Raw genomic sequence first — 16,187 nt, forward strand, 5'->3', positions numbered from 1 at the left:
CAGCCTGAGAAGAATTTGATGTATTAGGAGTAGAGACGGCAGACCAGAAAGGAACAAGAACTGATACTGGAGTTTCAGATTTGTGTGTGTTCAAAAAACCATGTTGAAATGGGAATTCTTCTTCATTGAAGATCACATCCCCTGAGATGTAGAGTCTACCTGTGCTTGATAAACACTTATAACCTTTATGAATTTCACTGTAACCAAGGTTAACACACTTGATTGAGTGAAATTGGAACTTATGATTTTGATACTTTCTTAGGCAAGGAAAACATGTAACACCAAACACTTTTAAGAAATTATAATCTGGCTGTTTAGCAAAGAGCATTTCAAATGGTGTTTTCAATTTTAGAATGGGAGTTGGTAATCTATTTATGAGATAGACTGAAGTTTGAAACGCATCCCACCAATATTTGTAAGGTACATGTGCTTGAGCAAGCAAAGTAAGACCCATTTCTACAATGTGACGATGTTTTCGTTCCGCTCTTCCATTTTGAGCTGAGGTATGAGGACAAGAGTGAGTAAATGCAATTCCATGATCACTAACAAACCGAGTGAAGGCTTGATATTCTCCCCCTCAATCAGTTTGTAGTCTTTTGATATGGCATGAGAACTGGTTCTCAACTAAGGACTTAAATTGAGTGAAGGCAGTAAGGGCTTCGTTCTTGGATCGTAACGGGTAGATCCACGTATACCTGCTGTAATCATCCATAAAGTGTATGTAATAGCGAAAATTGGTGTTTGACATAATTGGGGATGGCCCCCAAATGTCAGTGTGCACGAGTTCAAGGGGGAAGGCAGCTCTATAGGGATTTGATTTAAAGGGAAGAGAGTGAGATTTGCCTAATTGACATGCATCACAAAAACTGGTATTAGAAGAAACATTTCTTATATTAATTTTGTGTAGAACAACATCAAGGACACGATTAGATGGATGGCCTAATATCCTATGCCATCTATCTTTGATTGAACAAGTAGTTTGAGCAGCCACAGGCTGAGTTACATGGGAATTAGAAGTCACAACAAGACCAGAAAAGCAATTAAAACTGGAAAATGTTGGAGTAGAAGAAGAGTCAGCAGCTGAGGGTGAACTTGGAGCATCAAACTGATAGAGACCATCTTTAAGCTTCCCCTTGAGAACCACCTGCCTTGTCCCTTTGTCCTTTATAAAACACAGATCAGAGAAAAATTCAACATACACATTATTATCTGAAGTAAGTTTAGAAATGCTGAGTAAATTCTTGGTAATTTTGGGAACATGCAGAATTTCTTTTAAAATCAGAGGAGAGGCAGATAAAGTGTGTAGAGAGCCAATGCCGACATGATGAATGGGGAGAGTATTACCATTAGCCACAGTAACAGTAGCCTTACCATTGTAATCCTCCTTTAGATTCATTTTGGTTACTTCAGCGGTGATGTGGTTACTGGCACCACTATTAGCAAACCAGGCATCGTGATCCAGACACTCAGATGAAGCCGTAAGAGCTGCTGTACTATTCGGAGATTTGGTATGACGATGACCACTGCCACCAGGTGCATTGCCCATGAAAGTTGTATCATACCGATTGTAGCAATAGGCTGCGGAATGACCATATTTCCCACAAACCTAACAGGTTGGGCGAGGACCATTGCTTCTTCCTCCTCGACCGCGAGATCGAGGATTGAAAAATCTGTTGTTGTTGGTGGAGCCACCACGAGTGTTATTGTTTGTGCCTCGACTAGTTCCAAAGAAAGAGTTTTTGTTAGCAAAATTTGCAGTAGGAGCATTGAGTTGGGTAGTACCTAAAAAGGAATGGAGTCTCTCCATTTTACTGTCATAACTAAGGAGCATATCCTGAAGTTGCTGCCATGTGGTAGAGTCTCGGGCTTCTATGAGAATGACCATAGGGAGATAGTCAATGTCTAAACCTGAGAGAACATTGGCTACTAACTAAGTTTCAAGGTAGGGTTCCCCAGCTAGAGCGAGTACATCGGCCTAGTGTCACTTTTGACGCAGATAGTCGGGCATGGACAGAGCACCCTTTCTTCCTGTCTGAATCTTGGTACGATATTCGTCCATCTTAGCTCTTGAATGAACAAGTCTTCAAGAGCGTTCCATAGAGAGGCAGAGCAATCACATCCCATCACTTCTGAGGCTATTCCCTCATACATGGACCCGTATAGCCAACCGAGTAGAAGTTGATCATTCACGACCCACTGTTCAAAAGTTGGATTGACCTGCATAATAGAACTAGGATCACCATCAGACTGTGTAACAGAAGGTAAAAATTCAAGAGGCTTGGTGAGGGTTCCTTTGAGGTAACCATCCAAACGGTGTCCACGAACAATGGCGGAGACCATTGTTTTCCATAAGGTGAAGTTATTGCGATCCAGCTTCAAGGAAAATGGCTGGTTTAAGGTGCTCCCAAACCGAGGCACGACGACGAACGGAGCTGAGCTGTGGCTTGGGAGGGGAGGTGCGGCAGTTTTGCCACTGGTTGCGGAAGTTCCATCGCCCTCCATGGATCACGACACACGCCGAATTTGGCTCTGATACCAAGACAGAATTATAGAAAAAATAGGAAAGAGAATAATGATAGTAAATGATGAAATGCTCAGCTCATTCTTTGCTGAGTCTAATGAATTTCATTCATAGAAGATTTGTATTACACAGGAATATTCTAGAGAAATACACGTCATAATGTCAGTACAAAGTTTGTTACAAATTCACAGAAATAAAGGAGAATATTTATTCCCTAATCATTGGATACCAAACCGCTCTTTCCCACGATCTTGGACTGCAGGCTGAGGTGTGCATTGGGCCTGACTATATTGGGCTGCTGATTCAATATTCTTGACACAGATGTCTCCAGGCAAGGCTACGTCCTGTGGTATGTTTCCAAGGCATGGATATATTCAAGTAAGGCCACACCCCGAGGACCAGTAAGGTGGTCATCTCACCTTCTTCATTCACCAATCTTCAGGTCTATGATTCTTGTTTTCGGACTTGCAGTAGTTGTCAGGTGTCAATCGCTGCAGCTATGGCCCACCATAATTTCGTCTGAAAATATTTGGTGAGCCTTTAGTAGTGGTGTCGAGTTCGTACACTCGACAATCGACATTTCACACAACGCTGCCTGACAAGGGCGAACATGTAGCCGCATCCTGACACTGTCAGAATACATGTTCCCCATAAAGTTGGTGGGCAACTTTCTACAAATGGACTCCTTACAATCGGGCTGGGCACATGGTCTTTATTAGTGCATCTCTATGTAAGTAATTAGCATTTTACTCCCCAAATAATGGGGAATGTTGTATTAATTGTTCATTAAGGACATTAATGACCCATGCCCCTATAAATAAGGCTGAGATATCTCCTTGTAAATGGTTCAGATTTTGAAAAAAAAAATTAGGAAATATCGTTTCCCAAATTTTTTAATTTTTCTAAATTGTAAAAAGCTATATTTTAGTTGTTTGCGATACCGATAAAATACCAATTGGTCACTTTTTTTTACTAAAACCTTTATTTTTAGATCATATTATTTCAGTACCTTTTGGTTACCTCCTAACTCATTTGTTAGCATCTTAATATACCAATTAATTATTTTTATGTTATATTATGGTATTGTATTATTTAAGATACATTTTGGTAATCCTCAAGCTTATTTCAGATTCTAATGAGTTGTTATATAGTATAATAAGTTACCATATAGTTTATTAATAAAAATTAATTTAGTATACTACACAGTAACTATTAATTGATTTTTTTAGTCACTCATGTAATTTACATGTCTTATTTACGTTACCTTCAAGTCTATTTTAAAAATTAATAAGTTATCATATAGTATAAAAAGTTTATCCTATAATTCCAAGTTACCATTAATAGCTTATTAGAAAATGATATTATTTAGTATATTGTCTAGTTACTTTTAAAAGCTACATTTTCATTGCTTGTAAAATCATTTAAGATACTAATTGGTTACTTTTTAATATATATTATATTCTATTTAAAAGTTACCAAACAATATCCTAAAAAATCTATTTTAAAAAAATTACTTGAAATGTTTCTAAAGTAGCTTTAAAATTGTTTAGAATATCATATGGTATTTTAAATGTGAAATCAGAATACAAATTTTAGTATATTAAATTTTGTTTAAGTTTAAAATATAGTTACTTTTTTGTTAACAAAATATAAAAAAATTAAAATGTTAGTTTTTGTTCTGGTAATTTTTTTTGGGACGGTGAAAAAACATATACTTCCCACATATCAAAATGATCATCTTGAAAAGTAAGTCACGATGGTACCACTCTTGAACTCAACCGACTAGCAGTGTGGCTGGAAAAGGTTTTTGAAGTTAAAGAGAAAGAAAGTAATGTTAATAAAAAAAATGAAAAATGGTATACGGATAAGAAAGTAGAAATAAGTTTAAAAACGGTACAAAATAAATGTATAATTGTACATAAAATAACTCACATTATTATTGTAATTAAGATAAAAAAAATACTAAGTGTAAATTTCCTATTTGAAATTAATAATATTTGTGTATAAATGGCATGCATGTATAATATTATTGTGTAGAGTTTATCCTATTTTATAGTTTTTAGCTAAATATTATAAAATATATATTTTTAAATACTGCACGATACACCCTTTAACCTTATTCTAGTCAATTTAATAAGGTTTTCATTAAAACCCTAAAATATCATTTTGTAAATTATATTAATTAATTATTTAAAATTATATAAAAACAAAACAAAAAAAATACATTTAAAATAAAAAATTAAATTAAAAATAAATATATATAATATCATTTAGTTATAATTCAATTAAATTATATTTTTGAGATTTTCATAAAAAACTTGTCAAAAAGTGTCAAAGATTATCTCTCGTTGGTGACAATCACAAAGTATTAGTATGTTTTGAAATTTTAAAAACATATGTTATATTGAATATTTAGAAACTTAAAAATATAAAATATTATAAAGCCTATTACATATATAATTGGAAAATTTACATGTAAATTTTTTAAAAAATTTGAAAAATATGGAATTTTACAAAAATTATAAAAATGAGTATAACAATTTATTACGGTTCTGTAATCGCATGTTACAATTTTTTATTTAGTCTATAAATGTTGTTTACAAAATTGTAATATATTGTTACAAACTTGTAAATTTTAATTACAAATTTGTAAACTTTGGTTACAAAATGACTGTATTATTAAACTTTGTTTATAAAAAAAAAATTGCATTGACGATTATGCTCCTCCGTATTTTTATAATTTTTTACAGATTCTGTATTTTTAGTATATTTTTTTAAATTTTAGGTATTTTTGTAAATTTTTCTTAATAGGGTATTTATGCAATATCAATTTGTGTTTTATTTTAGAATAATTGGTGGAAATAGACTTTTTTTTAAAGTCTATTTTGTATTTTGATTTTGTTTTGGTAATTTTTTGCAAAATGACTTATATATCTAGAATTCAAATAAGGTGTAAGAAGTTTTCAATGAGTTCATTTTGCCAAACACTTCTAAAAAATATTCATATTATTATTATTTATAATTCTTTACAAAGTAGCCTTCTAGAAATAGAATATAGAATGTTTCGAGAATGTTATTTTTTAAATAATTATATATATAAAGTATTTTACAAAGTGATGTTAAAAACTGGTTATTTTACTTAACACTCCTAAAAGAAATTGAGTAATGATATGTGCACCCAAAATAAACACCAAAACATTACTCATAGTGACGTGGCATTGTTTTTTAAAACAATAAGTCCCAATTTTAATAAATGTAATTGGCGAGACTAAACTGTCACGTCATTGTGTGTAATATTTAGGTGCATAATTTGAGTGCATATATCACTACTCATCCTATAATTAGAGACTTCTCGAGTCAACCAATCTTTTGATGTTCAAGGTCACTCAGAGTCTTCAGTAAAAAAAACTTCTCGACAAAGCATCCTAATGAGGAAAAAGAATTCCAACATTAGCAACATAGACTACATAGAGAGTATTCTCCATTAGAGCTTCAAATTTCCGGGGATCAACACCAGAAAATTTTAGTAATCAGCACATATGATGGATTCAGCTTGGTCCAGTTGCAAAGGATCCCAAATGAGAACCAAGTTAGAACAGGCTTAATCACCTTAGTGACAACTATATCTCTATGCAATCCTAGTCAGTTCATGCATTAAAAATCTCCTAAGTTGCACTTTTAACTATTGGAATGGGAGCCATTAGTAGCATATTCTGTGCATAGGATTAAGTTTGAGATGTTCCAAACAAATGTGTTGTAATAATCTAGAGAAATGTGTAAATATAATGGAATTCAATTAGCTTTAAATGAAATTATCAAGCAATTTTCTCTAGTTTGTCAGCTTACACTATTAAAAAAAAACGCCAATCTCGGCGGTTTAAAACCACGCTATCTTGGCAGGCCTAGCTCACCAAGATTGAAAATGAGGCTATGTCGGCTGTAATTTCAGTGTCAACACCAGGCTCGACCCTGGGCACAGGCGGGTCAGGCTTGTACCTAGGGCTCTCACATAATAAAGCCCCAAATTTTTTAAAATTGCTACTATTTTACATACACAAAGGCTCCAAAAAAAATTTAAAAATTCATTTTATATATAATTTTTTTTTAAAATAACATATTTTGTATAGGGCATTATACAACTCAGGACCGGCGCCCTGGCCAAAACATATCTGGTTTTGAAGATGGGAACATCTGAAACTGCTGGTGCTGTCTATTGGCTTGCAAGAAAGATCCTAACTCGACTACTTTCACTCCGGATCATATCAACTTTGTTTTGTATGTAAAAACTTTTCCCTCTCAAACTCAAGACTCAAAATTGAGATTCATGATTCATGACCACTGTAGTTCAGTTCCAGTTTTTATAACACTAAAATTACCTTGTGAGCAGTTGTGATCACTGCATTAAAACGTCTAACTTTACATATTTTAGTACATGGTCTTGGCATGAAAACTCTGAAACCATGGCATGGCTGCAGAAGCTGTTATAAACGATCTATTAGTAGGCCAAATCCTTTTGAATATTTCTACATTTTACCATCTGAATGGATACATGTGTATGTGTGTATATATCACTACACTACTCTTAGACTAAAAGCTCTAATTGAAATGTCTTTTACAGGAAAACACTGCATTTGCTAGGAGAGCACAAAAGCCCTTCCAAAGCCTTATTTCGCCTGACACCTAACTTACATAAGAGAATTGTACTCTTTTTCTTCCCCATGTTCTATTGCTTTTCTCCCCCTATTTTTCTTTCCTATAAACAAAACATATTGTTAAAAATAATAAGTAAGCTCAAGTCTTTTTTTTTTTTTTTTTGTAATACTCAGGTCTCAAATGTAATATATGGCACCTCATGTTCAAGTCTCTGAAACTTTTAAATTTCTTTGAACAAAAAAAGGCTAAGAAACCTAACTTTAACAATCCCTTACTTTCAATCTTCATCCTCTGCATCCAAGACATAGGTCTCAAAAGATTGAATTTTACTTTCTCTTTCTACAATTTCTTTCAAAATACACTATCAAATCAATAATCAATGAAATCCTAATTATTGAGACAAAGAATAATCAAGAGGGAAAGAGAGAGAGAGAGAGAGAGTGTGTGTATTCTCATTTACATTATGACAGGCTGTGCACTATAAGGAATCTCTGCATAATTCTGAATGAGGGCTTGTCTGATTGGATCTTGTAATGGTAACCCATTTGGTGTGAATAGTTCTGACTCATATGCACAGATCAGGATTTGTATAACAATGGTTACAAGTACCAAGACAGCCACAGAAAATGCAGTGCCTTCCCATGATGAAAACACAGAAAGCCATTGAAAGAGTTTCACATAGCCGCACACAATCAGACATGACCAACTAATCACAACCTGGCTCAAACATAAGAATAGAATTATATAATGACACCATGAAAGTTAAAATAATCAGTGCAATACTACATACACTAAAAAAATTACAGTAAAACCATTTCTTTGCAAAAATAGTCTTTCAGGGTATCAAGTTTGTGGAGAAAAAGAAAGTCACTTTTCAAAGTGACATTATAAAATAACTATTTTATCAAAGGTTTGTGTAGTATTATGAGTGTCTCTAGCATTACTCGAAGAATATTATGTTATCTAAATATTAGATGAAGCTATCTTACAATTAGAGACTTCTTGGGTCGACCAATCTTATGATGTTCAAGGTCACTGAAAGTGTCTTTAGTAAAATACTTCTCCAACAAAGCATCCTAATAAGGAGAAATAATTCCAGCATTAGCAACATGACTATATCGAAAGTAAGTTAGAACAGGTTTAATTACCTTGGTGACAAATATATCTCTGCACCATTGTGCAATGCCATCATCTGTTTCTGGGAGTTCATGCATTAAAAATCTCTTGAGTTGTACTTTTACCTGTTAGAATTGGAGCCATTAGTAGCACATATTGTGCTTAGGATTAAGTTTGTGATGTTTCAAACAAATGTGTTGTAATAAGCAAGAGAAACGTGTTAAATAAAATGAAATTCAACTAGCTTTGAATGAAATAATTATGCAATTTCTCTAGTTTTGTCAGAGCTTACCACTGAAGTTTCTCCTCTAAACATGCTCAACAATGTAGGAGGATGTTGATTCTTTGAAGTAGTTACAGTACAATCATAAATTGCCGGAACAAATGACCGCATGTAACTTACTGCTGAAACAAAACCCTGTGAGAGCATGCATGAAAATATTCAAATTACAATAGCTCAAACGGTCAGGTAAGTGGTCTGTCTGAGATTCGAATCCCTTCTGGTACTACATATAGCAATTGCTATAATTTCTGGGTCTTCAAATATTGTAGAGTTACACAATTACAAAAACAAGGAAAAAGGGTGGCAAACACTTCAGAATAAAGTGAATATGCAGATGAGTGTGTATGTATAAACAACTTTGTCTCTCTAGTATAAGAAGAATGCTAATGGAATACTACTATGAAATTCAGTTCAAAATCACCTTTGTACGTGGAATCAATACATTCTTAGGAATAGGTAACCCTCTTGAGGCTGCATAATGTTGAGCAACTGCTAGCTTTGGCTGTGTAAAGCGAGTTCCCTCTACAAAGAGAGCCAACCAAAAAGGCATGGGAAAATCCTCTAGTTGCTGAAAACCTGACTGTACCTCAGAAACAAATGAGTCATTACAAGATAATCAAGACAAAGACCTCAAAAAAGGGGGGGTGGGGGGAAATAGATTATAAAGATACCTTCAATTTGACTTCATCTTTATCCCATTTTGTTTCCAAGAAGATATAATCAGACAACCACATGGACCAACCTATAATCTACATAAAGTTACTGCATTTTTAGAATCACAAACTTAATCAGAACATATATAAATATAGAATGGTGGTTGAGTGAGAACTCACTGGGAGGAATTTAGCTTCTTTTCTCATGATGGCTACTGAGCTACCAAGGCAACCAGAACGCTGTTAATCATAAGTTCAATATTCAATCACGAAAGAAGCTAAAAAGAAAAACCTAAGAGGGGTAGCTCAAATGGTTGGGTATGTGGTTTGCTCCCACAAAGTCTCACTTTGAGGTTTGAGTCCTCCTGGGTACTTACATAGCAATCACTACAGTTTCTTGGTTTCTAACTATTGTATGGTTGAAAGCCTGATTTCAAAAATAAAAAATAAAAAAATGATGATAGGATACAGGTGAAACTTATCACCTGAGCTAAGACCCATCCAACAAGCCAATCAATGTCACCCTTGTGGTTGCTTATGACAAGTGCATTTTCTTTACCTATAAATGCCTCAAAATATAGGTTTCCGAGTCAATTGAAAGTCATAAAAATAATGGCAATTAACTACTACATAGTTATCATCTCACCCATAAATTGAAATGTTTCTGAATCAGTGTAGAGCTCGACCTAGAGGGAGAAACTTAATCAGTTACCATCAAGAGGATACAATAGAAGTATATCAGTGCACCCAAATCACAGTTCTCACTTCTCATTCTCAGCATTTCAATGGGTTATTATGCAGATTATAAAGGGGGAAAATGAAAGAGTTTTCATGTACCTTAATAGCTGCCCACCAATCAATGAACCATATGAGTTCCAACCACAACAATTCTGCAGTTCCTTTGTTGATCCTTTTATACATGCTCTTTGAAAGAGGACGAACAAGAACAAAGAAAACAGCCTGCAATAGTACACGTATATATAACATACACATACATGTACACATATAGACATTGCTTTATAAAGTTTATCCTCAAAAAATATGATATAACTTTTTCCCTGATGGGTATTGTTGCTCCGCAAAATTGGGAGAGAAGGTTCAATCAACCAAAATGCAAAATGAAAGCGAAGAAGTTCATGTGGAGGAAACAGAGATATACGACATTTATGGGGTCAAAGTAGAGATGTTTGAAAGAGGTACCTGAAGAAAATTAACAAGAGTGCCGGAGCAAATGACAAGGATTCCCAAAGGAACAATGACCAGTGCAGCTGGGACCGCCATGGTTGGTTAGTGCTGCAACCAATCCTGTTACTGTTACTTACGCCAAAGGGTATCCACACAGAGAGTTTATAGCAAAAGGGTATCCACAAAAAAGTATAATTATTGTGAATATTAATTGAAAAGTCGTGCAGTGTATGATTACCTACCGGAAAAGATAACAATGAAGAAAACGAGGACTTAGTCGTTTCCTTTTATTAAAATATACACACTATCTTGTTTGGAGATAATGTCAGAATAAATCACGTTTGAACCAATTTAATAAGCATTAAATGATTTGTTAACACAAATCATGGGATTACATGATAATATAATAAGGTCCACGAATTCCACAAATACTTTGAACAATAATTATTAATAACTTTTATGGAGATTCTTTTATAATGTATTTCTTTATTCTATTTCTTCTCTCGATCTCTCTCTCTCTCTCTCTATATATATATATATATATAATATATCATCATCGTGACAGTCAACTCTAATAAGGATTTTATTCATTGTTATAATGTCTTACATGCTGAGTTGGGCATGCTTTACTTGCAAATGTACAATAAATACATAGGACTATTATTGCTAGTTATTAGAGACCATCAATCTTTACAACTGAAAGTTTGATACTTGATACCAGTAATGAATCTAGTCAAATATTGACAGGCTATGAACTGTTGTCAACTCTCTGGTTCTCTGCATAGTTCTGAATAAAGGCTTGCTTCATTGGATCTTGTGAGGGTAACCCAATTGGTGTGGATCGCTCTGACTCAGATGAATGGACGAGGATTTGCATAGTGAAGGTAACAAGAACCAAGAAAGCTCCAAAAAATGTAATGCCTTGCCAAGATGACAGCAGAGAAGACCATCGAAAGAGCTTCACAATGCCGTACACTATTAGACATGACCAACAAGTGACAACCTGCTCAAACACCTTAGATTAGACTCCAAAAGAAAAGATCATGAGCTTATGGTATAATGAAGTTTATATCTTACTATTAGAGATTTTTTGGGTCGATCAATCTTTTGATGTTCAAGATCAGTGAATTTGCCTCTAGTAGAATAGTTCTCCAGCAAAACATCCTGAGGAGGAGAAAACATCAGAAATAGCAGTATCATAGCCAAGAATCTAAAAATTCTACACCACTAGAGCTGCAGATAGTTTACTTACTAGCCCCTAGACCAAATCCAAGCCAGAAAATTCAGTTATATAAAGTTATAACTTAGTGTATAAATAACAAAAATCTATAAAGGGATTCAACCCGGAACAGTTATAAAAGGTCACAAGTAAGCCTAGTTGAAAAAGAGAGATTTCCCATGAAGAAAAGTTTTTACCTTGGTAACAAATACATCTCTACACCATTGTGCCATACCATCTTCTGTTTCTGGGAGTTCATGCATTGAATGTCTCCTAATTTGCACTTTTACCTGTAAGAATGGAAAAACTTATAATAATCATGATTAATTTCCTAGTCTCACAAGATGTATTGTGATGTTCCCAACAATAGTTTTCTGATGTACATATAGAAAACTAGAGAAAGAACCTTACTGCATTTCGATCAGTTAAATGCAATTATGAAGTTACTATCTGGTTTTGTTGGCTTACCACTGAAGTTTTCCCTCCAAACATTCTCAACAATGTGGGAGGAGACTGATTGGTTGGAATGGCTACTGTGCAATCATAAATTGCTGGAACAAATGAGCGCATATGACTAACTGCTGAAACAAAACCCTGTGAGCATGCCCGGTAGACACTTTAGAAGAGAGTGAACATGCCATATATGGAGATATATGTGTCTGGAATCAGCACTTGTGCTATTAAAAATTTCAATTCAAATTCACCTTTGTACGTGGAATTAGTACATTCCTAGGAACAGGCAAGCCTCTTGCAGCTGCATAATGTTGAGCTGCTGCCAACTTTCCCTGCGTGAAGCGAGTTCCCTCTACAAAGAGAGCCAACCAAAAGGGCACAGGAAAATCCTCCAGCCGCCGAAAACCTGACTGCAGCACAGAAACTGAGAGATTAAACAAGACAGACCAAAAAAAATCAACTCTATAAACTAATGTGAGGATACCTTCAAGGTGATTTCATCTTTAGTCCAATTTCTTTCCAAGAAGACATAATCAGAAAACCACATTGACCAACCTATGATCTGCATAAAGTTACTGTCTTTTTTAAATTTACTGACTTACCAAAAACAATCCCAAAAGAGTAAAAATGAATTTATACAAAATAGTGATTGATTGAGGACTCACTGGCAAGAATTTAGCTTCCTTTTTCACTATAGCTAATGAGCTACCAAGGCAACCAGAACGCTGTTAACCATAAGTCAATTAATCAATCAGTTGAAAAGAAAATATGTAGATCATCCCAAAGAATTTCTTTAAAAAAAATGCGGTTATAATGTATGGCTAAACATAGTAGAAATGGTATACACCTGAGCTAAGACCCATCCAACAAGCCAATCAATGTCACTTCTGTGATTGCTTATGACAAGTGCATGTTCCTTACCTGGGAATGCCATCTTTTGTGAGATACATAAACTATATAACAATACAACTGCTCTGAAGAGGTAAAATTCTGAATATTAATTGACTGAAAAAAGTTATTAAATGATAATCTTCTCACCCAATAATCGAAATGTGTCTGCATCTGTATGCACCTCAACCTAGATCATCAAAAAATTCTAATGATTCACCATCAAGAGGTTACAAAACTCATAAGCATTTTCAATTGGTTATTGTACAGATTTTCAAAACAGAAAATATGAAAAAGAGAAGCTTTAAATAAAAAGTTTTTATTTACAGAGTTGTCTACGTACCTTAATAGCTGCCCACCAATCAATGAGCCAAATGAGTTCCAACCATAACAATTCTGCAATTACTTTATTAATCCTCCTGTACATGTTCTTTGATAGGGGACGAACAAGAACGAAAAAAACTGCCTAAAAGAATAAAGAAATAAACATCAACGATTATGTTTATCAATCAAGGTATCGTAACTTTCATTCACTGCCCAATGTGGAGAAACAAAGCAAAGACATTTACGGTCAGAGAGGAAAACCCACCACGTGTTTGAGAGTATACCTGAAAAAGATTAACAGTTAAGCCTGAGAAAAGGAAAAGGATTCCAATGGGAACGATAACAAGTGATGCTGGAACCGCCATGGCTTGCTTGCTCTGTAAGTGCCCTGTTCCAGAGCGAGAACGAGAGAGGGAGAGAGAAAGAGAAAGAAAAGCTGAGAAAATCGTAGAGAAAGAGAGAAAGTTTGAATGAGAATTGTAGAGAGGGAGAGAGAGAGGCGCCTCGAACTCTCACTACCGTACCATTGCATTGCATAAGCGCCATTACAGAGCAAGCCACCCCTCTTTTAGCGCTTTCTTTTTATTATTTTTATATATAATGATTGGCTTACGTTGCAATGCCTTTTCTTATTAGAAATGACGTGGCAAGGGTGAACAAAATTGTAAATTGGTTTTTTTTTTCCGGATGTAAATTGGTTTTATTTTTTCGGATGTAAATTGGTAAAACATCATTTTGGCCGGTATTTGTTTTTAATACGTAATTGACTTTGTATTTTGTTAAATAACAATTTAGATTCTATGTTTAATAAAATAGATCAAAATAGTAATTTAGATCTGATTTTTGTCAAAATATTTTCAATTATAAGATCAATTTTCGGGTCGTTAGTGATGCGTTGGGTTCAAAGAAGTGAAGAAAGTGGTTGGCGAGCTAATAATGAAATATTAGAATTGAAAAAAAAAAATTGACAAAAATTGGGTATAAGATACTATTTTGATCTATTTTGTAAAACACAAAGTCTGAATTATCATTTAACAAAAAACAGGGGCCGATCGTATATTTGGGAAAAACACAGAGGTCAAACTGATATTTTTCCCTTTAGATTATTTTGATAAATTGAAATTAATAATTCTAATAAATTATTTAGCAATGTCACGACTGTTACCCGTCCACGTAGAAGAAAAATTGAAATTTGTTAGATTGAAAAAAATGGTTTGTAAATAGGGAAGAGAGATATTAACATTTTGAAAGTATATGTGTAATTACTAGGTCGTGTAATTATATATCCTAGTAATTACACTATTATTTAAAATACAAGGTGTGTTTGGATGTCAAGTAGTAATTACTTATGAATTCCTAATGTCATGTTTGGCTTTAGAGAGTGTAATTAGGATCCCTCAATTACCTTCAATTATATAATTACTGTGTAATTACATTGTCAGACAAACACGCAAATTCGAGTAATTATTTCGAATTACACTCAATTCCAAATTACAGGGTAGATTTCCAAACACACCCTAAATCAATCTTATTTTAAAAAAAAAATGCAGGGTGTGAAAGACTATAGTAAGTGAGAAAATGACAATAATTTGTAAAGATGACAATAAGTAAGGAAAACGACAACTATTGTAAAAACGACAATAAACACTACAACAATTAATGCTAGTTGCGGCATAGCTATTAGCGACGGGTTCAGTCCGTCGCTATTATACAGGCTATTAGCGGCGGACTAGGGGGTCCACCGCTAATTATGTGTGATTATTTAAAAAATATATAATAATATGTATTACCGGCGGACTGCCCATTATTAGCGATGGGTAGTCCGCCGCTAATACAACAGATGAAATGCCCGGGAAACAGATGGTTATTTTTTTAAGTTTTATTAGCGACGGATAATCATTTTTTATTAGAGGCGGATTATCCGCCGCTAATAGTATTAGCGACGGAGAATCTCATTTATTAGCGGTGGCTATAGTAATAGCAGTGGGACCCCGCCGCTAATACATTTACGGTTTAAAATTTCGCAGCCCAATTTCCTTCTTCTCTTCCCTTCTCTCTGTCAAAACCCTTCTCCATTTTCTCCATTTTCTTCACTGATCACTCACGATATCCCCTACTCACGCCAAAATTTTCTACTCAAGATTTCTGGTGCCATTGTACTGAGTACTGAGTTCACCTCATTTCCTTTCATCACTCACTTGCCACTCAAGCAAATAACTTCCCGTCATCTCCAATTTCTCATCTCTCAAACTCGCAGTCGCCGCACAACCAGTACCCCTGCATCACCGCACCGCCACACCACCGCGCGACGTTCTCCAACCCTCCGTCCACTCCTTTCGTAGTCGCACTTCGCACTATTCTCCTCTCTCCATCCAGTCTCTGTCCTCTCTCAGTCTCTCCTACGCACCTTTTCATTTATACAGGTATATATAAATATATGTTATTGAAATCCTTTTACAGCTTTAATTTTGATGCTTGTGATACTTTCTTGATGAGATATTTGTTTTTGATTTTGTTTCTGGAAGAAAATATGAATATTTGTGGGGCTCTAGTTTGATTTTCAAATTAGTGTTAAGAGCTGAAATTCGATAAACCCAGAAACATCGCATCCCGGACCAAAACCTAAAACAAATCGTCATACCCATTTTTCATTCTCTATACACACTCCCCTGCTCTTCAAAATGTGCATATCTTCCATTTGCTTTAGAGTCTCTTCTCTTCGGCTGCTATATATATACATATATTTATATATATATATATATCACTCTACTAATTACATATTGATTTTGGGTTTTTCTTTTCTTAACAGATTCGAGCTCAACTTCTTCATCTCTAATAACTTGGGATCAATATTCTTTTTGCTGCCTATCACAGTGCTTCAGGTACTTCTTT

The 16,187-nt window shown here is 34.5% G+C and overlaps 2 protein-coding genes across 4 annotated transcripts; both read right to left on the reverse strand.

Annotated features, from left to right (window-relative positions):
* Positions 1–7,376: 7,376 nt before the first annotated feature.
* LOC133790421 (1-acyl-sn-glycerol-3-phosphate acyltransferase 3-like) lies at positions 7,377–10,672 on the reverse strand. Of its 3 annotated transcripts, XM_062228054.1 has the most exons (12): positions 10,654–10,672; positions 10,427–10,519; positions 10,064–10,186; positions 9,873–9,912; positions 9,712–9,785; positions 9,407–9,466; positions 9,245–9,322; positions 8,995–9,153; positions 8,583–8,708; positions 8,323–8,415; positions 8,164–8,250; positions 7,377–7,891 (listed from the first exon to the last, which is right to left on the reverse strand). In XM_062228054.1, the coding sequence occupies exons 2-12, from the start codon at positions 10,505–10,507 to the stop codon at positions 7,631–7,633; spliced, it is 1,182 nt and encodes a 393-aa protein (XP_062084038.1). In that variant the 5' UTR covers positions 10,508–10,519; positions 10,654–10,672; the 3' UTR covers positions 7,377–7,630. The 3 variants fall into 3 exon arrangements, with proteins under 3 accessions (XP_062084038.1, XP_062084037.1, XP_062084039.1); XM_062228053.1 differs by lacking the exon at positions 10,654–10,672 and having other exon boundaries at positions 10,427–10,643; XM_062228055.1 differs by lacking the exons at positions 8,164–8,250; positions 10,654–10,672 and having other exon boundaries at positions 10,427–10,643.
* A 298-nt stretch (positions 10,673–10,970) lies between these two features.
* Positions 10,971–13,837, reverse strand: LOC133789378 (1-acyl-sn-glycerol-3-phosphate acyltransferase 3-like). Its single transcript, XM_062227222.1, has 11 exons — positions 13,580–13,837; positions 13,315–13,437; positions 13,122–13,161; positions 12,931–13,004; positions 12,749–12,808; positions 12,568–12,645; positions 12,335–12,493; positions 12,099–12,224; positions 11,828–11,920; positions 11,489–11,575; positions 10,971–11,414 (listed from the first exon to the last, which is right to left on the reverse strand). The coding sequence occupies exons 1-11, from the start codon at positions 13,658–13,660 to the stop codon at positions 11,160–11,162; spliced, it is 1,176 nt and encodes a 391-aa protein (XP_062083206.1). The 5' UTR covers positions 13,661–13,837; the 3' UTR covers positions 10,971–11,159.
* Positions 13,838–16,187: the final 2,350 nt, after the last annotated feature.

Source organism: Humulus lupulus, chromosome 7 (genome assembly GCF_963169125.1).
Source record: "Humulus lupulus chromosome 7, drHumLupu1.1, whole genome shotgun sequence".
In the NCBI taxonomy this organism is placed as follows: Eukaryota; Viridiplantae; Streptophyta; class Magnoliopsida; order Rosales; family Cannabaceae; genus Humulus; species Humulus lupulus.